The following is a 24,642-nucleotide window of genomic DNA, read 5'->3' as shown; positions in this document are numbered from 1 at the left end:
CGACTGAGACAGTTAATTCTCTTTTATGACAATAAAATAGTATGTTATTATAGGGTCCATTATTACAAGGTTTTCAATTATATTCATGTAACTCAATGTATAGAACGTCTAGTTTTTTCCAACACTCTTAGCGCCTGTACACGTGCATGGATTTACTGGCAGCAATTAGTGTGTATTTTAAACTGTCGTGACAATAATTGTTTACATGAAAAAATGCTGACTGTCTCTTCAATTCATTCTTTAAAAGTGAGCGAGACGCGATGTTGTCATTTTATGGTACTATTTCGTACTATTTGACAGGTAGTGAATGGGTCGGTCAACCTGAAAATTTGTTTGTAGTTGGTTTTTTTGCCGGCAGGTTCGCCACTGACGTTCTACTGACTCTAGGATCTAAAAAATCCTACTGTCGCATGAAAATTCAGAAGCTTCCAAACTTTTTTGATTCATGCATGCAATCTTGCCAACTGCAGGATAATACATGTTTACCCATACAATTTCATGTTATGGCCGCGATAATACTTAATGTCAACAGTAAATCCATGCACGTGTAAACGGGGTATTATTATTATAACAGTTATGTATTAATGAGTTATGGGACTCACGTGTGATATGATGGTTTTCCATACTCATACAAATTGCAGTTAAGCGAGATTCGCCGACCTACAAAAATCCTATCAGCATTTCTTAATATTGTAGGCTTGCCAGGTCTATCTGAAATAAAATTGATATTAGTCAGGACTTTCTGACTTTCTGGTTGGTTCTGCCTAGAATCTTAGAATGCGATGGAGAATCGCTAGTCAGGTTAGATAACATACATCCTACATTAGTAAATTTATGGTAAATCTAGAAGGAATTGAGTCACTGGCGGATGAGATGTCAAAATAAAAGTGGCGAAGGGAGGAGGCAGGCTGTTATGATCCGACATAAATAGTGCACACTAAACATTGTCAGTCAAATGTATTTGTTTTCATTAAGTAAGACTACGATGTATAGATAGTGTTTGTTAGCTCTTAAAATTCAATTAAACTCTGCCTAATACAAAAATAACTCATACAAAATATCTAAAATTATGCCATTAAACTATACATACTTTTAGATATTTTATAGATAGAAGAATATTTTTTATCGATTATGGTTTGGTTAGGCAGAGCTTAATGAATTTAAAAAAACTAACTAACAACATCTGTAATATGTATTCTTAAATCAATGAAAACAAACAAGTATGACCGAAAAACTGTGCACTATTTTTGTCAGATCGCACCCATATCATACCTAAACTATTATGGTTAGGTCTAGGCAGGGTTTCATTAAATTTTAAAAACTAACTAGCACCGTCTGCAAATTGTATTCTTAGTTCAATGAAAACAAATGATTAGGTATGACTGAAAAAGTTTAGTGTGCACTATTTATGTCGAAACTTAACAGCCTACCTCCACCCCTCACCATTGCACTAGACTGAGAGCATGACGAACCCCACACAATCAATAACAGTAGGATGTAGGCGCATGTCCCTCTTCCCTCACTTCACCTCAACATTCCACCGCTGCTATCTGACCACTTTATCTATTCATAATGAATGGTTGCAAGTGCATTATTTTCGAGAAGTTGCATCTTGTTACTTCGCAACCTTATGAGATATTAAGATGAAACTCAACTAAATTGTATCCCAAATGTGTAGTCTACAAGGTTTGTAAGTTTCATCAATATTGGTTAAGTAATTTTTGAGTTATAAGGAAGCCAATTGCTGATAGACAGACTTAGGTATCATAAAGCTGATTAAATAGCAAATATATTTAAAATAAACACAGTCGAACTCAGTTATTACAAGGAAGATGGGACCGATTGAATTTGCTCGTTATAAGCATTACTCGTTATATCGTTATATAACATTTTTCGCGCCACATTCTATTTAAGGGGGGACATGCTCAGCGTAGGTCAAAATGGAGCTTTTGTTCTATTTTCAAAGCATGATCCTGGACATACCTTAAATGTTGTAAATAATCTATTTACATAATTTTGAAGCCTTATTATCCTTTATATTTATTTTAAACATTTGATGACTGCATAAAGTACTTTATTACATAAAATAGTATTCTTTTAAACCTCTCGCTCTAATGTTTTAGAATATAGTCATATTTCAGTACATAAATGTGCAGTGGTGTTAAGATTTTTTACGTTTATTAATTTTTAAACGCATTTATAAAACCATCAGTATAATTTATATCGACATTATTATAGTGAAATATTTACGATAAAAAATTATATTGATAATCTCTGTGATCCCAAATTTGACAAGAATTAGGCATTTTATTATTCAAAAAATGGGCAAGATTAACACATTTGAAGATAATTCTAAAGATATTAATTATAAGCTATGTCTTCGACCATTCAAGTGTGATAAACATCCTACGAATAATGATTGCTTTATAATAATTATTGACCTAAGGATAGGTAGGATAGGAGGGAGGATAGGTAGGATAGGAAATATGACTATATTCTAAAACATTAGAGCGAGAGGTTTAAAAGAATACTATTTTATGTAATAAAAATACTTTATGCAGTCATCAAATGTTTAAAATAAATAAAGGATAATAAGGCTTCAAAATTATATAAATAGATTATCTACAACGTTTAAGGTATGTCCAGGATCATGCTATGAAAATAGAAAAAAAGCTCCATTTTGACCCACGCTGAGCACGTCCGCCCTTAAGCATAGAACATAAAAAATCTGAAAACAATCATAAAAATCCCTGAAACAATCATTGCATTCATAAACTACAAAAGAAGTTGTTTATTGTAATGAAATGCTGAGCCGCCGGCGCTAGGTTAGGTACTTAGACAATTAACTAGTGTCATAAACGTAATCCGATCCTGGCGGCATCGATCTAGTTCGCAGTCGGATTTTATATTTAGTCGGGTCGAAAATGTTGTTGTTAAACGATCGACACATTGACAGTTTTGCTCAGTATTCCCGAGAAGTAGCTCATTATAAAAGTGAATGTATGGAGAAAATCATAAACTAAAATATCAACGAATGTTTCCTCGTTACAACCGAGATCTCCCTATATCCGTGATCGTAATAACCGAGCTAGACTGTATTTAATACTTACAGATGACAGGAAATTTTACGATAGAACTGTAATCTCCCCATCCATACGAGTTAAATCCTCTACAACTGTAGTAGCTGTCACGGGTCTTGTATGACGCATGCGTATTTGGTAGGAATAGAGTATGCTGCTTGTCGGACTGGAAATTGTTATCATCAACTGAAAAGTAAACAATTTGACGCAATATTATATTTCCAGATGCTGTATATCCTCATTATATTATGTATCTTGCAGTGGCGAACGGTGGAGGTAAGCTGTTAAGATCCGCCATAAATAGTGCACACTAAACTTTGTCAGTCATACATATTTGTTTTTATTTAACTAAGACTACAATTTACAGATGGTGTAAGTTAATTTTTAAAATTAAATTAAATCCTGCGAAACCCAACCTTAACACAATCGCGGACATGACGTCTAGAAACGCTGTATTTTGTGAGATGTTATATGACAGGATGTCCATTGACCTTCTGTACTGTGGAACGGAATACGACACGACGTTTATGGAATTAAAACGTCATATTTTGGATTAAAACAACATGTTCCCTGATACTTATGTCACGGTGCGAACATATTTCAATTAGATAGTGTCGTATCTTAAGACTTTACTCATTTCTATATATCTAAATCGAAAATTTAAAAAATTTAAATTTTAATATAAATTGTGTCACTAACACTAACATGACGTATTAGCTAACATGTGTCCGTGAATGTGTTAATAGTTAATAGTCAAAAAATACTCATCTATCTATAAAATATCTAAAATTATGCCATTAAATTATACATAATTTTGAATATTTTATATATAGAATAATATTTTTTATCCATTATAGTTTGGTTTAGGCAGGGTTTAATGAATTAAAAAAAAATAACCAACAACATGTGTAATATGTATTAATAATTCAACAAAAACAAATAAAAATATGAATGAAAATGTGTGCACAATTTTGTCGGTTCGTCCAAAATAATATACTAAAATTATTATGGTTTGGTTTAGGCAGGGTTTAATTGATTTTTATAAACTAACCAACACCCTCTGTTGATTGTAGTCTTAGTTTGATATAAAAACAAATTCGTGTGACCAACAAAGTTTAATGTGAACTATTTATCATGGACCTTAACAGCTAAACCTCGTAAATCCGAAATAATTTCTGTTTGAGAAACAATAAAAACCATCTGAATTTAAAATAAAATATATAATATAAAATATAAAACTAATATAGAATAGTAAATTGAGACTACAAATATAATTTATTTCACCTGCACAGTTGTCATCAAAAATGCTTGTCTCTGCAAAGTTTTCCCAGTCGACATACCATTTAACTTTTGTTATATTTCTGAGATTACCATGCGTTATTTTACAAATTAATGTCACATTTTTTCTTTCATCTTCAATCCATGTCTCCTTTGGTTCCAATAATAATTTGACCCTTGCCTTTGCTGGAAAGTTAAAAATTACAGAGTATTAATTTAAGCTGATATAAAACTGGGTACATGTGTATTTTGTGGTGCGAGGCGTGGAAGAAGCCTTCCACAGTCAATTTTTTAAATTGTAAAATTTGAATTTTGGAAATCTTTATCTCGTACTTTTGTCTCGTGAAGTGAATGCAATATTTTCTAACAGGTTTTGGGAATAATGTGAATAATTCACACAGTTTAAGAATGTAATATTCTTTATTGAACATACATAATTATTGTAAAAACCTTTCAAAAAATACGGAAATAAAATCACAAGCATTATATACCCATAAAGTCATTGCCAAAAAGCTACGTTTCCATAGTCAGATTCTGTCTGTAACAGTAAGTACTTGATGACATGATTGTTTCTTCAAGAATAGTGAGACGTCATGAACGATGAAGATTAAATAAAAGACTCGCATGTTAAAATGCTATTGTATAATTGTAATACATTCATGTTTCCAACTGACTCAAATGAACTAACCAGTCAGAACAGATCATTACCTCTAACTGAACGAAAGTGTCCGAGTCACCACTGCATTACTCGATTCCTATGGATAATAATATACACGCACAATGTATCACGACTCATTATTGGCATTCATTGTCACTTAATCTTGCCAAAATTTGAGAAGGTATCTTCGGTTATATTATTATTAATTAGGTATAACAGGATGACTGTTTGAAAACTGTCTACGAGTTTCGGTTAACCCACTGATGCAAATTCTTCAGTCGATGAAAGCGTCTTCTTCCTGGTTATGTTTTGCCCTCTATGCCCTTCTGTATAATTAACACATTGACTGCTGACTAGATAATTACTTTTTAATTAAGTAGCACATTTTAATAGCATGCTAATTATATCGAATGGCCACCTAGGCGCGTCTTTAGCGTCCAATGTTATAACTGAAGCAGTCAATGGATATGATTCCTATGAGGTTTAAATAATAGTACCACAGGATTTTGTTAAACTTACAATTACCAATACATATCCCAAATATATATTGCTTTAGCACAATTTGGTATAACACCTATAAGTAAATAAACTTACCCCAAATATCAACAAATATGTCTTGTGAGACGTGAATACCATCTACATTGATCACTTTACAGTTGTATGTGCCCATATCTGATGTAATAATGTCGGAAGGTTCTATAAGAAGGCTATAGTTTCCAGTTTTACCAAGGGTGTATTTATGTTGATCTTCCTCCGTTATCAATTCTACCCCATTGTGCATCCTTGAGTTATAAAAACATATTCATTTTATTGGTTAATATTAATTCAGAAATACAGAAAAATGGCATTTATACTTTTATGCAGTTCATTATAACAGTAAGTGTATGGCCTGAGTTGACAGCGTTAGGCGGAGCGTTGAGTGGCATGCGCAACTCAAATGTATAACTGTATAAACGTATAACCAAAAAAAGACATTGTCTACGAACATTTTCATACATGGTTATATGTTTGATTTGCTCACGCCGCTCAACGCTTCGCTGAACGCTGTCCACTCAGTCCATGGATACAAAATTCTTTGATAATAATATATAGCCATATAGAAATTGTAGAATAAGCAATGAAGTTTGTTTCTTTTTTTTTTTTTTTTTTTTTTTTCGACCATGTCCGATCCTGATAGGATCATATGGGCCTCCACAGAGTGGAGGTTTGTATTGACAGATTTTGTTTTTTACGAGAAATGGATGTCAGCCACTTGCTCAACCTATTAGGTCCATACCCTGACACACACAAATTGAAAAACAATTTTTGTACTTGCCAGACCCAGGATTCGAACCTGGGACCCACGGCTTTGTAGTCCAACGCTTATGCCGCGCGGCCACCGTGGGCGTAAGTTTGTTTCTTACCATTATGTATTTACATTCGCATAAATTTACATTAGCAATATCTCCAATTTATATTCAAGTATTAGGTATATAAAGTTATATAGTTATAGTAGTATGTGACAACAGAGCCAGAGCATTTGGACGATTGTCCACTTGGCACCTATAAAGATAAGTGAAATGTGTGGAGAAATACACTACCTATGTTACTGTATGAATTAGCAAGTGGCTAGCAGGTTTATAAAAGAAGTGTTATATAAAGTAGGTACAAAGTAAAATAGAGGTTCAAAAACAAAGCATTTTATGAAAAGGTGCGTGCTGGGCATAATGTTTACTGACATAAAATGGTTATGCAATTTACATATGTAATAGTTTATTAAAAAAGATACAGTTGCTGGATAAATCTAGTTATACTAGAAAGATAGAAAAAGTTCCCAAGACTTCAAAAGATAGTCCGAGAGGCGTCTTACATTATTTAGACAGGATTGTCGAGTTCTGCAGAAATACAGTGCAACGTAATGCATCAAGAGCAAGAGGAATCTAATCATCTCAGAGAGGCCTTCATCCAGCATTGACTGATGTGTGCAAATGTTTCTATACACAACAAAGGCAAGTGATGTTATACTTACCATTATATGATGAAAGGCCGTCTAAGGAAATAGTATGGTGTTTTATTAGTTATGGACATGTCAGTAGGTACCTATTATGCATAGGCATATGGCATAGATCCCTATGAATTTCCCCTTGAAAAGAATGAATGAATTATTATTACCTACTGCACCTTTAGTATTGTACATGTTAGTATGAAGTTACTTGCCATGCAATTTCTTCAAATTCAGATATGGAGTCACCGTATTTACAAGTCAAAAAGATACTTTCACTTTTATTAACATTCACTTTGAGCGGATACACAGACACTGTTTTGACAGAAAAGACAACATTCCTAGCTGAAAAAATATAATATACTTATATTTCTTGTGTGATTCAAAAAAACTGGAGATCTATATACCCAAGAAAAAATCTCGTTGAATAACATAAGAAATTATGGACGGGCATTTTATATTTTTAAGTTGTTGTTAACATAATTTTTGTTTTTGGACTGTCACCCTTATGTTGTTCCTTTTTCTTCTTTCTTCAACGTTTCTTTTTTTCTACTGTTTGTGTGAATGCCAAAGGTTACTACTCAAAGAAATGTACGCATAGAAACCTATAAGCATTAGATCAACTCATGGCTCCCACATCCTGAAGAAGGCTCCCATGCCATGATCCTTGCGCAGGCTCCACTACCTATCGCCAAGGTGAAAGGCAGTCTGATGCTCTACAGTAGCATTTTTCAAACGGTGTTCATGGTAAAATTAAATTCAGTGTGTTTTTAGCGATAAGCGATAACACATTTACTTGAATTTTTAACACACAACAGTTAAAAATTTCATCTAACAATCACATAATATAATAAAATCTTAATATCCTTGAAGTACAATTAATAGCGCTGCAGGTGACTTTTTTTATTATTAGAGCAAATGTGTTATGTGTAAATCTTACTTATCTAGACTAAAGCCCTGTCTGCCCCCCTCCCCCCCTTGTAGAAGCCATGGATCAACTAGCACATTAAAGTAATGATATATAGAGAGCGTCTATTGTTCAGCAAAATGAAGCCGTGTTTCTTGTGTATAACGCACAGTAGAGCCTCGATTTTATTATTATCCTCTTAACTATGAAACGTTATACCATTGTGTTGCTTCTTAGTACTGCTACCAAATTTAAACACAACATACATAACCATATGTTCTACTAAAATAATTACAACTAACTTTATATTTAACACAAAAACAGTAAATTTCAGCAACACATGCTCGCAGTTTTTAAATGAACGTAATCAGTCAAATCCACATTTACTGGCGACGTTTCCAAAAAATATTTAATTCAGCTGTTAAAATTCTATCTTATTCTAACGCATGAGAGATATAAGCGTGCCGAATGCTTACTCACTCGCACTTATGGTTCGTTTTTGTTCAGGCCTTGACTAGCACCTTTTTTATTCTGAGCAATGTTTGCTGTCACTTAATCCGAAGAATGTAAGAAGACACATCTTTGAGTTATGTTCGCATTTTGACACGTTGCGGAAAGAAAGAGACGGAATCACACACGGTGACAGCACAAACACCAAAAAGTTATTATTAACTTAGAGATTCATACTTCATTATAATGTTTCACTGTTAAACTTTACCTGGCGCATTATTATTTATTAGTACATGTCCGAGATCTCCGTATCCTTCACTGTTGATTGCTCTGCATGAGAAATATACCGGTAATTGCAAAGAGTCTGTTTCAATAATCCTTCTATCTGTGACAAGATCGGGTATTTCCACCGAATTATGATACCAGCGAAAGCTTTAAAAGAAATAATTAATTTGTTTTAAATCTCATTTACTTAGGCACACCTAGTGTAGAAAAAGGTCTACTTCTAAATCTGTGAGTGGTTGAATCGAAATGGATGACGTGTTCTTTTTTCAAATTATGTTTCATTTCAAAGTACAAGATACAACAAGCTTTTCCATTTTCGCTAATGCCTAGTCAGTTATTTGATATTCTTAAAGAATTCTAAAATTTATAGCTCTACTCTGTGTCCCTCAAATTTAGGGTAGGTACTAGAGGTGAGTTGGAAATACTGTCACCAGTTTGTGTACTCAAATCTCGGATGAAACTACCCATACTCAGTATGTGTGGCCCAATAAACTTGTTCCAAAAAACTTGTGATGATATCATCGCGAGTCGCTTGCCAGTTGGTAGACTTTCAACACTATTGACATTAAATGCACGCAAACGAGATAGCACTTGAATACAAGTATATTTTAATTTATTAGTCTATGCATTCGAATGACATAATCTTATGTATGAACAATAGGTCACAAATTTTGTGTAGCAGCACATTCCCTCGAGATGACGCACAGGCTTGTTATGACCGTTCAAAACATGTTTAAAATTTAAAAAAAATCATTGTTATTTGTTTTATGTCAACAAGAATATTATAACCTAACAGAAAAACAACTCGTAAATTTACAATGTGTTTAAAATTTTATAATAAATGGGACATTTCGAAAAGCCGAGCTTAGTGTATTTTTAGTGATTCTATTGAAGCCGATATTTCAAATACTAAGATGGAGTTAGTTTAAGTTCCAGTTGAGTATGAGACTTATGTCGCATATGCACACCAAACGCTCTATATAATATTCCAAATACTAGTAAGTATTTTGGAACAAGTTTCGATACCAGGTATTTTTTATACTGGTAGTAAGTATATTTCAAAATCGACCAGTTTTTCCCCTCTAGTACTGTACATTGTCCTCTTGAGCACCACCCCCAAATTATCACCATTATTTTGGGATTATCATTGATAATCATGAAAGGTACATACATGTTTCACATACATAAGTGAGCACTTGTATCACACATTGGTTGAACACTTTATGCTGGTCACAATCCAAGAAGTCACATTTGAAAATACTATTCAGACGTTCAATTCCACTGTACCAGAGTGTGGTTATAACACTATCATCTCATATCTCATCATAGCATCGGTGAGGGGTGGAGGTAGGCTGTTAAGATTCGACATAAATAGTGCACACTAAACATTGTCAATCATACTAATTTATTTTCATTGAACTAAGAATACAATTTGCAGATGGTAATGGTTAGTTTTTAAAATTAATTAAACCCTGCCTAAACCAAACCATAATAGTTTATGTAGGTATGCTATGTGCAATCCGACAAAAATAGTGCATACTTTTTCAGTCATAATTATTTGTTTCCGTTGAATTAAAAATACATATTACAGGTGTTGGTTAGTTTTATTTTAAAGTCAGCCCTGCTTATACCAAATTATAATAGATAAAAAGTATGCTTCTATCTGAGGCGTAGAGTTACAAAACCCGCTCTAGAGACTTTTTTGAGTTTTGAGTAAATGACGAAAAACTGTTTTGACCATATTATGATGATTTAAGTGTAATTTTAGATGTTATATTTCTTCCGTTACATATGGAAAAGTATAATAAATTGTCAAATCCAACGTATCAGCTGTATTTATTCAAATAAATGCATTTTAATTATCCCAAGAGCGGTCTTTGTCAGTCTCTACCTGACAGAGCGGCGTTCGACGCGGATTTTTTTAAAAGGAGCGGTGTTTGTCGCACAGTGGTACATTGTTGACAGGAGATGATAGTTCAGTAGCGGTTCGTATTTATTATAATTATGTAATATATTTTCGAATTTACTTTGTCTAAAAAATATTTTATAGCCATTCTTACCTACTGGGAGCTGTATATTTTTCGCATTGCACCTACATATTTAGCTGTTTTATTGGTATGTAATATTTTTTAAAAATAGTGGTATGTACTTGTCTTAAAAATATTTTTTTTTTAATTTAAAAAAATAGTTATTTAGTTGAATAGTACCTACTTTTTACTATGTAAAATTGCCTTTGTGAAACTTTTTAATTTTAATATGTTAATGTCATGTACTTATTTTTATTCTATAACAAACAAAAAAAAAAAATATCAAAAAATGTTACTTTTCCTGGAAACAATTAGTTATTACCTACATACCATGCAAATTATTTGTTTAATAGGTAACTAATCTTTTATAATTATATAAGTGCCCTAATAATTCTTAATAATTTTAATATTAATGACCATATTTTGAATCAGAAAGATATTTTTAAACCCTTAAAAGGTAATTATAAGATAATTTGAAATAACAATAACATATTTTTTAATAATATCAATAGCATAAATAAAAAAAACCCAGCGGACTTAAGTACAGGCCTTTACCTAACTAATCCCTGTATTACCTGTGTCCTCAAATTCCATGTCTGTGGGAAACCCATCATTACCTACCAACCTATTTATTAAATGTAAAAATAAAATAATAATATTTTTAAGCTATATTATTCATAATCTACTTAGGTATATTAGATATTTATAGCATTTAATTCAGAAAACCAAATCTGATAAACAAAAGTCGCGAAGTATGAGTTTACTTATTTTCCCATATAAATATTTATTACCTATATTCTGTTGTTCCTGCTCCGTTTTATATACCTTCAAATAATAGTGATAACGTGGAATTTCTGAAATTTATTGCAAAAACGTATTATAAAAGTAAAGGTATTTCTACAAGATACGAGTAGCACAGCATTGTTAACTATGTGTCGTTATTACAACTAAACTAATCTACAAATTAATAAACATATTTGAATTTAAATTCATTATCGCTCATATTAACGAATGATACAATTTTATGACGAAAAAAACTTGTCCCGTGGAGATAATGATAAGGAATGTCATTTTTTATCAAGGGAAATGAAAAAACTAGCCTAACGTAACATAACCTACTAAATCTATCTTTTCTAGCATTTCTCCGACAGAAAATAGTTTTCCTTTAATTATATTTTTGACACAATTAAATAATGATAAAAACGTGTAAGAACCTTATGATATTTTATTATATCACACAGAATATTACATATAAATGACAACAAAAAATACACGTAAAACTAGAAAATAATATGAGCCACCACTGGGTTATTCATAACAATACAGCAAAATATAGTCAATTTTTAAATACGTTTATTGGCGTAACAGGCTACATTTCCAAGCAGCTGGATTTTTAAAACGCTTCCTTGATTGTTCTTGTTGAGATTCCGTCACACTAACTATTAAAACATTCATTATTAAAAGTAAAAAATAGTAAAATAATTGAAGCAAAATTATGACGCGCACGAGAAAACGGTTTGACGGGTTGTATGGAGATTAAGGGATTCGTGAAGAGTCATTATTTGAATCGCGGCGTCTGATTGGCCGGATACGTAGAGAGGGTTTTACCAGAACAAATTTATTTTAAGAGCGGGTTTAGCCAGTCTCCTCGATATTTATTTAGATTTTTTGAAGAAACAGAGAGGAATTTAAAACTCTCATCTAGAACAGAAGATAGGTCTTACGAAAGAGCTCCTGCGTACATTCATAACAATTTTTTTTGAAAAATCGCCCAGAGCGGGTTTTGTCACTCTACGCCTCATCTATAAAATATAAACAATACACTACGCATTGTTGAGCTGCTCAAGTTGAGTGTCGTTGGTGGAAAGGTGTAAAAATCAATAAGTAAAAATAATTTATTATATTGACATATTATTACCTAGTTGCTCTCGGATATCCCATATCGCCAGTGGCGTTACAAAAGAGTGTTATAGTATCCCCTTGTTGAAATTCTGCAGGAGAATAGATCAGATGAGGTTTGCCTGGTTTATCTACAATATAAGACAGACATAAAGTTGATAATATTATTTTAAGTTTCTTTTATAGTGATAATAAAAGTAAAATATACAAGGCAGCTTTCAATCATCACTTACAATTCACTACCAGTTTCTTCCATATTGTATATTCTCTGTGTTTAAAAATATTAGTTGTTCTAAATCTATAGTTGCCTGCATCTCTTCGAGTCAGCCTGTATATTTTATACCGTCCAGGATTTCTGTCTGTACATGAATCTGAAATTTAAAAAAATCTGGTTTAGGAATAAGTCTTTTTTACAGATGTACACGTACATGGGTACACATGGAACTAGAAATGCTGATTGCAAATATTTTTCGAAATTTAAATTTAAATTCAAAAATTATACCTACAGATTATTAAGACTGACAAAAAAACGTTAATACAGGGAAAATTAATATATTTTTATTAAAAATCCTACAAATTGGTTTATAGTGAAAAACTAATTACCTATACAATCTTTTTTATAATTTATTTATTATGGTTGTTAAATCGTGTATTTATAGATAATTCGATTTTCAATTATAAATTTTTAAACATTCAAAAGCTTGACACTTCCTATAAAAATGGACCAATTATAGAATTTACTTGTTCTGACTGTAGAATGACAATGCTAACATATGCTCTACACCAGGGTTACCAACTTTTGGCGGCTACCCTACGATATATAAATATTCTGTGTCAAATGTTTGTGACAATGATCTATCTTTTGAATTTCACCATTTTCTTTCTGAGATCAGTGTTTGTTATTATTTTTTTCCAAGTAATAGCTTATCTTAGCTTAGCCATCTAATAGCTTACAAAATTCTCCACAAGATGGCATCATTTAAACTCATTTTTCGATTTTTGTGGACAATGATCTTTCTTTCCTTCCCTTCAATTTTCTAATAATTATCTGTTTCATTTTATTTAATAATGTTTTTAACTAATACTTAAAACTTCTAACTGTTAAAAAGAAAAATACAATATTATCTATATGTCAAATATATTAGCTCTGTTATATAGGTTTCATTGGAATTTTTTCCCTCAACTATTCCATTTTTGGTTATAAATGTGCTCCTGATAAAAATAAGGTTAAAAGCCACTGCTCTATGCAATCTACCCACAGCAAATGTAATAAAAGCTTTAGTCTTACATGTTCTTCCGGGCTTTGTTAATGGGGTTTTTCTACATGAACAAGTATTTACTGTTCGAGTGGGACTTTCTTTATAAAACCAAGTAACGTCAGACGGACAAGGTGATCTAACATTGTAGGTCTTGCATTCCATCGTCACATTATCGCCTTCATGATATGGCCCTTCAGGCTCCATAGATAGATAAAAATCAAAGTCTGTAGCTGAAATCATAATAATAAAAACTATTTTAGTACATATTCATAATTATTATATTAATAATTTATTAGAAATCATTAACCTTGGTTAAACAGGCAGTTAATTAACTTATATTCATATATTGTTACAACTGAATAATTAATATTGTATTTTTACCCGTCAATGTCAGCTGTATACTATTCTCTGCTCTTTCTAGAACTTCCTTTATAAAAACATTAACTTTACAGCAAAATCTCAAGTGGCATTACTACTTTGTAGAATAAATTTAATAGCACCTGTACATGTGTATGGATTTACTGGCACCAATAGTATATAAATTAAACTATCGCAATAATAATTGTTTATACGTCTTATATGTGCGTATATATGTCTCACCAATCTCATTCTTCAAGCATAAGCGAGACGTGATGTTATTACGAATACATAGGTAAGTAATTAAACATTCAATGCAATTTATGTTTTTATGTAGGAACCTACCTGTCACTTTGACATAGTCTGAAATATTTTTTCCGGCTCCAGCATTATTAAAGGCTTCACAAGTAACAAAAAAACCTTCCGTAAGTGTAGTATAATATCTTTTATGTAGAACTTCAGAAGATTCGTTCATGACTATATTTCCATTCATGTACCAGTTGTAACTTAAAAAAAATGAAAAATTACACTTACAGAAAACTGTTTTATCGATATGCTTTACAATATCTTCACATTGATGTAGTAAATAGAAGTAATGGACCATATGATTATTCACTCCTAAGCGGAGCAGAGTGGAGTTGTATTAACAGATTTTTACGAGGAATAGTTGTTAGCCATCGCCCAACATAGTAGATATTGAATCAAATACTGGGCTGGAACCCACAACCCGTGGCTTCATATTTATGCAATGACACTCGCTCTACCGACTGACCCAACAAGGGTGATACCCTGGGTGGGGACCTAGACTTGACAAAAATTTTATTAAAAAGGAGGACATGTCCTTATTTTCCGTTTAAAAATAATGTCTTTTATTCATTCTAAAAATTGTCATCCTTTTCAAAATGCCCAGTATAATATATAACATGTACTTATCTATTTTAACTTGTTTATAATAAACTATTTTTCAAATCAAATTTATAAAATATTCACCAGGTGTATGGCCACAAACGCGTTTACATCCTCTACAATTCCATGCACGCACGGCCAGTCGTATAAAATAATAATTGTTTATTCACGTTGTACTTTTCACTCATTATACTAGCCCCGGCGGATTGTTTTAAATAATTTAATATATTGTGCATACACTGCCGTCTCTTGGAATCATGGTGAAATACTTTTAATACCATACTTTTAAAAGTATAATATTTCCAAAAAGATTTGATTTTTTTCATAGAAATTTGCAACATATCAAATACCGCTATACTAATACCTCCCAGCATTTAATGGGTTTGTGGTTCCCAGCATTGTGGTTCGAAAAATGGATGGCCTCACTTTATATGTGAGACTAAATTTTATCCTAAAATCCAGACCTGAAAAAAGATCTTGCGTAGAATTCTTTCGATAGTGTAATACAAAAGTATTCGCTGCAAAAAGATTTACAAGCACTGGGAGTAATCAACTAAGAGAAGGAAAACAGAATATAGGAATCTGCTTGAGAGCAAGATTAATACAATATGCATTGACTAGTTGTTGATTTTCTGAATTCTATAGCAAGTCGTATTTGATTGACATTTTATGTGCGAATGTCTTTTACAAACAGAAGGGAACGCAGTCCACAGCGTCTGATTACCACTGATGGCTGTGGTTAGTGGCCGTGTCAGCGTGCAGTGTAAAGTACTTGTTCTAGCGATGGTAGAATCCTCCATAATCATTTATAATCATAAACCAAAAATGACTTACCTTTTAGCGTGGAGCTTTCCACTTTCGCGCGCATCACATTTACAATCCAACAATTGAGATTTATAAAAGTTAAGGAACACGCATTCGATACTAGCAGGGCCGGGTTTATCTGCATGGGAATCAAGTTCAATTAATAAATTAATCACTGGCACTGCTTGGCTGTCAACCAGAAAACTTTATCACATCCCATTTATCTATTATTTACTTGCTATTATTATTAATATATAATAATAATATTTGGTCGAAGATAAAATATAATCTATCTCTTCAAATAAACAGCATTATATCAAATAAATACCTCGTATTTTTTAAATTGATTCAATGTTTTCAGCCAATTTCTACTCGAACAAGTGCTAATATACTCATACAAAATACGGTTAACTAATTACTGTCACCAGATGAAGACACTAGTGGACTAGAAGACCTACTGGACAATTTTATGCAGTGATATCAGAAAAGTTACGTATTTGTGATAAAACGTGTCTTCCAAGAATTCGGAGGCGAAACAGCATTCTCTTTTTGCTATATGAATCCATCCTTGTTTCACCGAAGACCTGGAAACTTTTGTCTATTTAGTTTGTACTTTTGTTGGTAGTTGGACTGGATTTTTTTTCAGCAGTCAGCCAGTCGATAATAAGCGTTAATAATAAAAAATATTTGTCACCATGTAAACTTACTGCTTAACCTTAATAAATGTGGAAACTATAATAATTAACGTCTCAACCTCAATAAATTTGTAATATGGAGTCACTGTATCGTAAATGTATCTATATTTTCATTTCTACAATAAAAATGTATTTTTGCCCAGTCTCATTCGAGTGCTTGTAATACCAGCTTATTGAAGTATTGTAAAGAGGCTGAAGTGTCATTACCTGATGGCTCTTCTCTCGGTATGGAAATATTGCAATCGTGTGATTTTGTAAACTCTGTTCTGTTTTGAAACTGTATCACTTCAGGTAATATATTCAACGGATTGTCAGATGTTATTTTTTCACTCAGTATGTTATTCTCAATCACAGTTGGATGATCTGAAAAAAGATAATACGATTGTTTTGTTTATATGTGTATTTCTACACCATCTTCTACACCCTTCCACCATACGAGGAAAAGAATAGAAAGAGAGATGAGCTAAGTTAGTTTTGTCTTCAATTAAGCTCAATACAATAGGCAGATCTACAGATAATGGAGTCCATAGACGAAGCTGCATCGTCTCAATTTTTATATTGCATACAAACAACTTGTTGTATAGGTTTTACAACACGATTGTGTTTAGTGCATAGAGATTGGACGGTTCTATCCTACGAATAAATCAGACGGTTCGTAAGCACATACATCTGAAGCCTATATGTCACCCCAAAACAGTTTACAATGAAATTAGGTACATTTTGCCGCAATGGACGGGCAACTAGGTACAACACTCATTTGTCACTAAACACAAATAAATAATAATATTGTTTTAATTTCTGTGAAAAGGGATTTTGCACCCTGTCACACTGCAAGCCATCATTATTGTGTTTTTCTAATAGGTAGATTTCTTACATATGAAAAATTATGTAACTTAAGTAGTTATTGGCCATTGGTCAAAGTACTCACTTGTAAAACTTGCTCTAGATGAGTTACGGTTCAATACTGCAACATTTATATCATCAGAAATGTGATAGCCATCCACGTTTATCATTTTACATTTATATATACCGCTGTCCAATTTCTCTACATTCCAAATATGAAGGGAATAGTTATCCACTTGTTCAAATTTGTATCGGTATTTATCTGTTTCAGGTGATATTTCTAATGCATCCTTCATCCTAAAAGGAGAATATAATGAAACATATATAACAATCGAGGATGTTGAATCATCTTCGAGTCTAACCATTTGTTCTCTATAAAAATCACTGAAACAAGTTTCAGTTTGACGTAAATGTACACCACCAATAACAAGCAACCTGCTTGTTTGTATAAAAATTACTGGTCTCAGTAGCTCTATTCCAACTAGTTAACTTTTCTTGATCTGAGATAACTCCAATAGCTTCTGAGTCAATTCTGTATACCTACACTAATAACACTTAACATCTGTTGCGTTTAATGCCACTGACATTTTTTTATTGTCACTTCGATATTTGGTTAAACTAAAAAAGGCGTTGTTGAACTGGAATTGTGCATACACTATTATTGTTGTAATATGTATTGTGTTTATAATATATTGTAGATTGTACAAAGGGTTGCAATTAATTGAAAATATATTGCGTATTCAATGACATTAAATGTTGATAGCATGTGGTCACGTAAGACGAAAACTATGTTAATGTCGCGATGCGAGTAGGTTCTAATTTTAACACTCACTGCAACTTATGATATAATATTGCTTTCCTCTATCTCGTTCCATCTTACGGTTACCGTTAATCGTATTAACACTGTTTTAATAGGTACTGTTTCCTTGTTTATAAATGTCATGTTGTGAATGTCTTAAATTTATAATTAGTATTGTGCACTGTATGTAAAAATAAATAAATTTGAATTAATTAGAATTTGAGCTTGTGTAATGCGTCGCAGCATTTTTACAACGTTTTTCTTAGCTGGTATTCTTATTTGTCTGGTACAAATCTTGCAATCGATTTTTAACTAACTTCCCGACTAGCTAGACATTTGAAACTTTTAGAATATATCAGAACACAAACCCAATGCATTCCTTTAATACTTTTAGCCATCTTTAAGTAAAATTGAATTCATTTTCAGTTAATTCTGTTTTGTATGAAAAGTTATTTCGGAAGAAATCCGTAATCCAATCCACTATTATTGGTTGCTAGTGGTCTGGGGTCCTAGCAACTAATTTATTAATATATACGTGCGTTACTATGGAAATCAATATGAAATAAAATGACATTTCAGTATTATTTCTATCAAGTACAAATTTTTTTGATTGTTTAAGCTAGTCAAGTCAAGTTTATATGATTCAACAGAAAATTTAAAAACGTTGTATATAAAAGTTCTTTTTATCTTGTAATTATTATCACTATTCTGATTGATTTTGAGGTTATGTTGGACTGCTACTGAAAGTTTTTCACATTCATATTATTGAAGTTGGCGCGTTTGGGAAATCAGTTCAAAGTGTATTTTTTGCGTGTGACATGTAGCACATAATTTATATTTTCACATGAAAAAAAACGCATTCGATTGGATTCGAACCACCGATTGTTCGGTTATCAGCCGAACGCACTACCTTTACGCCACAGTATGATACTGCAATCGTGACGATTATACAGTATAATTTTATAGTTAAGAATTGTTCCGTTGCCTTGACAGCAAATTGATTATTGTCGGCCATTTGCAATTCCTTACGTAAACAAACGATTAAACGTCAGAGGTGTATAGAAATAAACCAACGGCGTTCCAATAAGCGGTCCTTTTTCTTGAGTGTGTAATTTGACAAGATAATTAAGAGCTAGTCAAAGAATCTAGTTTATCACAAGTTTTGTTACGCCAAAGAAGAATAACTTCTAACGTGCGTACATAAGTACACACACAGATTTTTTTTTATGCTTAGGCTCGATTTCTATACAAGAAGGTTTTCATCAACACTTTTAACAATAGTACTTTATGATTGAGTTTCCTAATGAAAAATTAAACTCTTAATTAATATTTTTTCTTAGAGGTATAATATTAAATTTATAATTCACCATGTTAACTTTTCAAATTCACTGATGGTATCGCCATATAAACATGTCAGTGTCAAACTGTCTGATTCATTTACAGAAACTTTCAACGGATGAGCTGACAATTTTGATGAGCCTGAAATTTAATTGAATTTATGCAACATTATTTACACAAACACCACAAAATTTCTTATGTTAAAATAGGAATAATTTTGTTGCAAATGACAAACAATTAAAAAATGAGCAGTTGCAACATTACCACACAGTTAAGTACCTAACTATTTATATTATGTGAAACAGAATTATTCAAACATGTAACTACTGTCCAACAAGATCTTGGCTACGTGTTAAAACTGTGAACTAACAAGCTCCTCCCATTTTTAACCGCACTTCGGTTGAAGTGCCTTCCGGTTAGTGATGAGTTATCCACGTGTTAAAACTGTGAACTAACAAGCTCCACCTACTTTTAACCGCACTAACGACATCCGGTTATTGCCTAGATCTTCTTGTCGGACAGTACTTTGTTATATGCATTGCAGTCCTAACATTGAATTATTGGGAATGGGACGACTGGGCTCCGGACAATTGGACGCCGCACTGTCGTAGACACGTATAAAGAACGTAGACAAGGTATTTTAACCAGTTTCTATCTACCACTTAGTAGTTTTAATTCATTTTAATCTTAACATAATGTATTCTTTATTATATATATTGCGGATTGAGAATTACCATGCCTAAGGCTTTATATAAGATAAAAAACTCTTTTTTCGTTGGAACTTAAACATAATATGCACGATTAAATCATTATTTACGTCTGCGTATTTATATTCTCACCAACTATTAAATCATAATATAATCATTTATATATAAATAATAATATTAAATATTTTATTTTAAAAAACCTATAAGTACCTAACGTCTATTTTCGAATTCCGTGGCGTCCAGTAGTCCGGTGCCAAATCGTCCTAGACCTAAATTATTTTATTACATATACCCCTGTATTTATGTTATTACTTATAATTATTTTATGTTTGTTTTTCGGTAGTGTAGATATTGACCGTTATAGTATTTTCTGACTGACAGGGTTTCTAGAGGGAACCACGTACCTATAGGTGTTTATATGCCCCCTGAATAATAGACAAGGCCAGTAGAGCATTTACCCTCCGATCCAATATCGTATACTGTACCTACATGAATAGTTCTCAACAGACATCAAACTAATTAATACTAAAAACTATATAGGTACCTAATGAATAGGTACTAATGGATCACCTTTCGGCATCTTCAGGCACTGTGTAAACTCACCAAAAGGCAAATAAACACTGACACCGAATCGCAAACCCGGGTCGCATAAAACGATTCAAATGGAATAGTACAAAATTTAAATCCATTAGAATTTAAATTCAAATTCCATCAAGTACCTTCGGTCGATAGTATTAATATAATAATATAATGAATATCTGAAGAGAAAACCTCGTTTACTTAACTCAATTACCAGTCAGGGCCGTAACATAAACCAAATTTTTGGTGGGACATCATAAACTTTAAATAGGGTGTAATGTTGGTTATTTTTAAGCTGGGTTAGGTATTACCCCTCTCTATGCCCCCTAAGGCATAAAGCCCACCAAGACGGACAAGCGGGCGCAGTCGGCGTAAGAAGCATATATTCATAACCATAATCACACGCCGCTTGCCGCGCATTACCCTTCACCTATGTAATAAGGGGCCCAAGAAGCACAAAATAATTATTATTACAGCGCCTCTCATAACAAAGCAATAAAAATATTATATTATTTCTCGGGGCTTGTAATTAAATATCGGACACGCAATAACTAAACAAAGCGTACACTGTTCTTAATAATGGCTTCTCGCTCGTCTTATTGACGACGCTTCGAGCAGCGTGATTTTGCTTGCTGTGTTCAATGAATGGACTCCGTTGTATTTTCGTTAAATCGTATCGCTGAGAAGCAAAAAACGGTGACTCATGCGGCAGGCGGGGCACAAGGCATCGTCAAATCCAGTGTGCGCTGGCGTATTTGATTGCGTTGTATTTTCGATGATTTACGCACCACTTGTAGAAATTTTGCGCGAGCGCCGCACTCGCTGCGTCAATGGGCTTTATGCCTAACAGTTAGGCACACTACATACTGTCTGACAAGAAGATCTAGGCGATAACTGGAAGTAACTGTAGTCGAAGTACAATTAACTAAATAGGAGAGGCTTAATAGTTCACAGTTTTCATACGTGGACAACTCGTCGATAACCGGAAGTCGTTGCAGTCGAAGTGCAGTTAAAAGTAGGAGGGGCTCATTAGTTCACAGTTTTAACAAGTTGACAAGAAGATCTTGTTCAACATAAGTTACCATATACATAGTTACACATAGTACATAGTCACTCTGGCACTGTCATGATGTTTTTTATTAGAAAACATACAACCACAGAATAGAAAATCTAATTCGGTACCCTGCATTGAGAATTCAGTTCAATAATTTCTTAATATATTATAATTATTTTTATAACTTACTATGGGTCCAAACATTCATTGAAAAAACAATACGTGTATTTCAACTCAATACCCATGACATTGTGAGCCGACACGTTACCGCTCGGCTATTGTGGGCATAGTGGATATATCACAACATTTATTTACTAGCGATAGACAGCGACTTGAAATAAGGACAGGTATTCAATTAAGAAATAAGCTGATTCTGTTTGATTTTTTTGAGAAAAATTAAATAGAGAATGGATGGATATAGGCGGAGCGTCTCTCTGTCTGCACCACTCCACCACTGCTATCTGACTACTTTACTTACTCATGGAGAAATGCGTTATTCAACTACGTTTTGGATGTTGGCGTGTGCCCCTCAACCAGCAACTCACCTCACTTATGCAACGCTGCAATCTGATCCCATTACCTACTCGTCATAAATTGTTGCAAGTGTGTTATTAGAAAATGTTTCGATATAGCCGCTCTCTGCTCTACCCGCACCTCACCTCACCCTTCAACTATGGCTATTTAACCACTGTCAGGTAGTTTTTGAGATATAACCGAATAAATGCCTGTATGGTTTCAAGGTTGTTGTGTGACAACCATGGCCCCCGCAAAGGGGGGGCTGACAAGGCTCAAGCCTGGGAGCCCAGGCATAGGAGGGTCCCGGGGTGGCGAATCATCCAGCTAAGTGAGATTATTAACAAATATCACAGATTTACTCTAATAGTTAAAAAAAAAAGTCGCAAGAGGGTCACAATCAGCGCTTCATAATTCAATGCCAAGTGCCGACAACTTAATAATTCAAGTGGATTTAACTCATTTTATTATCAGAGAATAGGTATTTTTAAATGAGCGGTCACATAACACAAAAAGTCGCAATTCAAACAAACATACACAATTAGAATTTTTCCCCGAAACAAGCATAGCATTCATACACTACACAAGAAGTTGTTTATTGTAATGAATGCTGGTAGGTACCTACTGACATCACAAACCTTGGATTTTTTACATGCAATTTCAACTATAAGCATGGAAACTTTTTCAATATTTTCGGCGAAAACACCAATTAGGTACTTAGATACTTAACTAGTGTCATAAACTTAATCCAGGGGGCATCCTGTCCGGTCGGATTTTATTGCTTAGGGTCGAAATGTTTTTAAACGATCGACACATCAACAGTAACGATATTTTAGCTCGGTATATCCGATAAGTAGCTCGTTATAAAAGTGAATAAATGTATGGAGAAAATCATAAACTAAAATGTCAACGAATGTTTCCTTGTTACATCCGAGATCTCGCTATATCCGTGATCGTAATAACCGAGTTCGACATGCGAAAAATCCATAATTTCACTTTGCGAAACCCTGGGGTTCCATTGGGGATACCATTTAGGGAACACTAAAGTGGAGAACACCATACTGCCCTTAGCCTTCGCGATAGGTATGGGGTCCCGCCAAATATCCTAGCCTAGGGGCCCGCTTCAGGGTGCCATGGGACAGACAGTCAGACTAAATTTCAATTTTATATATACCTGTTGTTTGTATGCTGGCAAAGATGTAATACACCGCTAATATAAATGTCAGATTAGTCAGACATGGTATATTCATTTTAATTAATATCCATAAACAAAAACGAGCTAATATTTTGGTTAATTAGTCAACACGCCATTTTAACAATCACTTCTGTATAAATTTTATATAATACTTATATCTTATTAGGCAATTATATCATTATTATCGTTAAAACTGTGTCAGTCAAGGTACAGGGTTACTGGAACATAATAAATAAAAAATGATCATGATAAAAAATAATAAATTATAAAAAATGAAAAAATGAATATCGAAAAATTGAGGCGTCTAATTACAAAAAGCGACAAATCCACAATTCAATATCTTCGGGAAACAACGTTTTTATGTTTCAAGCTACAATTATTTGTTATAACGTGAGATTATTTTATCTATTGTATTCTATGTCGAAATTAGAACCAAACGGCAATTTGTTTCAGCCGATAAACTCTTAAATGTAATAAATATAGGCAAAATAAAATTGGACGTAGCGCTATTTGTACCTCACTTTTTAATTTACTCCGCATAAGGCACATATTTTCGTGGCACTGTCATGAGTTTACCAGATGCTACCGTGTGGGTCCTGGCCTCCTCCAACAGCTCCCTCCACCTGTCCCTATCCAGTGTGGCCGCTTTCCAATTTGGTACCCCCAGAATACGGCAGTCACTGGCAGCTCCATCTAACCAGCGTATCTTTGGCCTCCCTCTTCTTCTACGTCCTATTGGATTGCTGGACATCACTCTCTTTGCCGGTTCATTGTCATTCATACGGTGCACATGACCTAGCCATCGCAGTCTCCCAATCGGGAGACGGGAGACGCCCTTTTCAATATTCAACGTTCCCTTATTGGTTGACTTAAACACCCGCGAAATCAACCAAGCTTTAAATAATATGAAACACGGACTTGGCGCGTTTTGTAATAAATCAAGACTTAAAATATTTTTTTTCTTAGGGTTTTGTCGCGTTTTGGAATTTATAGATCAATACATAATGTGTAAAATTATACAAAGAATA

At 33.2% G+C, this 24,642-nt stretch overlaps 1 protein-coding gene across 2 annotated transcripts in view; it reads right to left on the bottom strand.

Annotated features, from left to right (window-relative positions):
* The window catches only part of LOC147066775 (B-cell receptor CD22-like), a 29,281-nt gene extending 5,532 nt beyond the window's left edge, over positions 1 to 23,749 (bottom strand). The window contains exons 1-15 of one of the 2 annotated variants that reach the window (XM_085954306.1): positions 23,594 to 23,749; positions 19,596 to 19,707; positions 17,515 to 17,726; positions 16,794 to 16,949; positions 15,922 to 16,030; positions 14,527 to 14,687; positions 13,854 to 14,054; positions 12,799 to 12,936; positions 12,585 to 12,696; positions 8,623 to 8,786; positions 7,213 to 7,342; positions 5,611 to 5,798; positions 4,365 to 4,544; positions 3,111 to 3,266; positions 603 to 711 (exon numbers count right to left, since the gene is read on the bottom strand). In XM_085954306.1, coding sequence (XP_085810432.1) covers positions 603 to 711; positions 3,111 to 3,266; positions 4,365 to 4,544; positions 5,611 to 5,798; positions 7,213 to 7,342; positions 8,623 to 8,786; positions 12,585 to 12,696; positions 12,799 to 12,936; positions 13,854 to 14,054; positions 14,527 to 14,687; positions 15,922 to 16,030; positions 16,794 to 16,949; positions 17,515 to 17,726; positions 19,596 to 19,707; positions 23,594 to 23,669 — 2,204 coding nt within the window. In that variant the 5' untranslated portion in view covers positions 23,670 to 23,749. Of the gene's footprint in view, positions 1 to 602; positions 712 to 3,110; positions 3,267 to 4,364; positions 4,545 to 5,610; positions 5,799 to 7,095; positions 7,139 to 7,212; positions 7,343 to 8,622; positions 8,787 to 12,584; positions 12,697 to 12,798; positions 12,937 to 13,853; positions 14,055 to 14,526; positions 14,688 to 15,921; positions 16,031 to 16,793; positions 16,950 to 17,514; positions 17,727 to 19,595; positions 19,708 to 23,593 lie in introns of both variants that reach the window. The other variant, XM_085954307.1, reaches the window with a different exon arrangement.
* Between the last annotated feature and the right edge of the window lie 893 nt (positions 23,750 to 24,642).

Source organism: Rhyacophila brunnea, unplaced genomic scaffold (genome assembly GCF_057557595.1).
Source record: "Rhyacophila brunnea isolate RB1 unplaced genomic scaffold, BYU_Rbru_1.0 scaffold_4, whole genome shotgun sequence".
Taxonomy (NCBI): domain Eukaryota; kingdom Metazoa; phylum Arthropoda; class Insecta; order Trichoptera; family Rhyacophilidae; genus Rhyacophila; species Rhyacophila brunnea.
The sequence above is the reverse complement of the archived record's forward strand: the minus strand, read 5'-3'. Positions and strand labels throughout refer to the sequence as shown.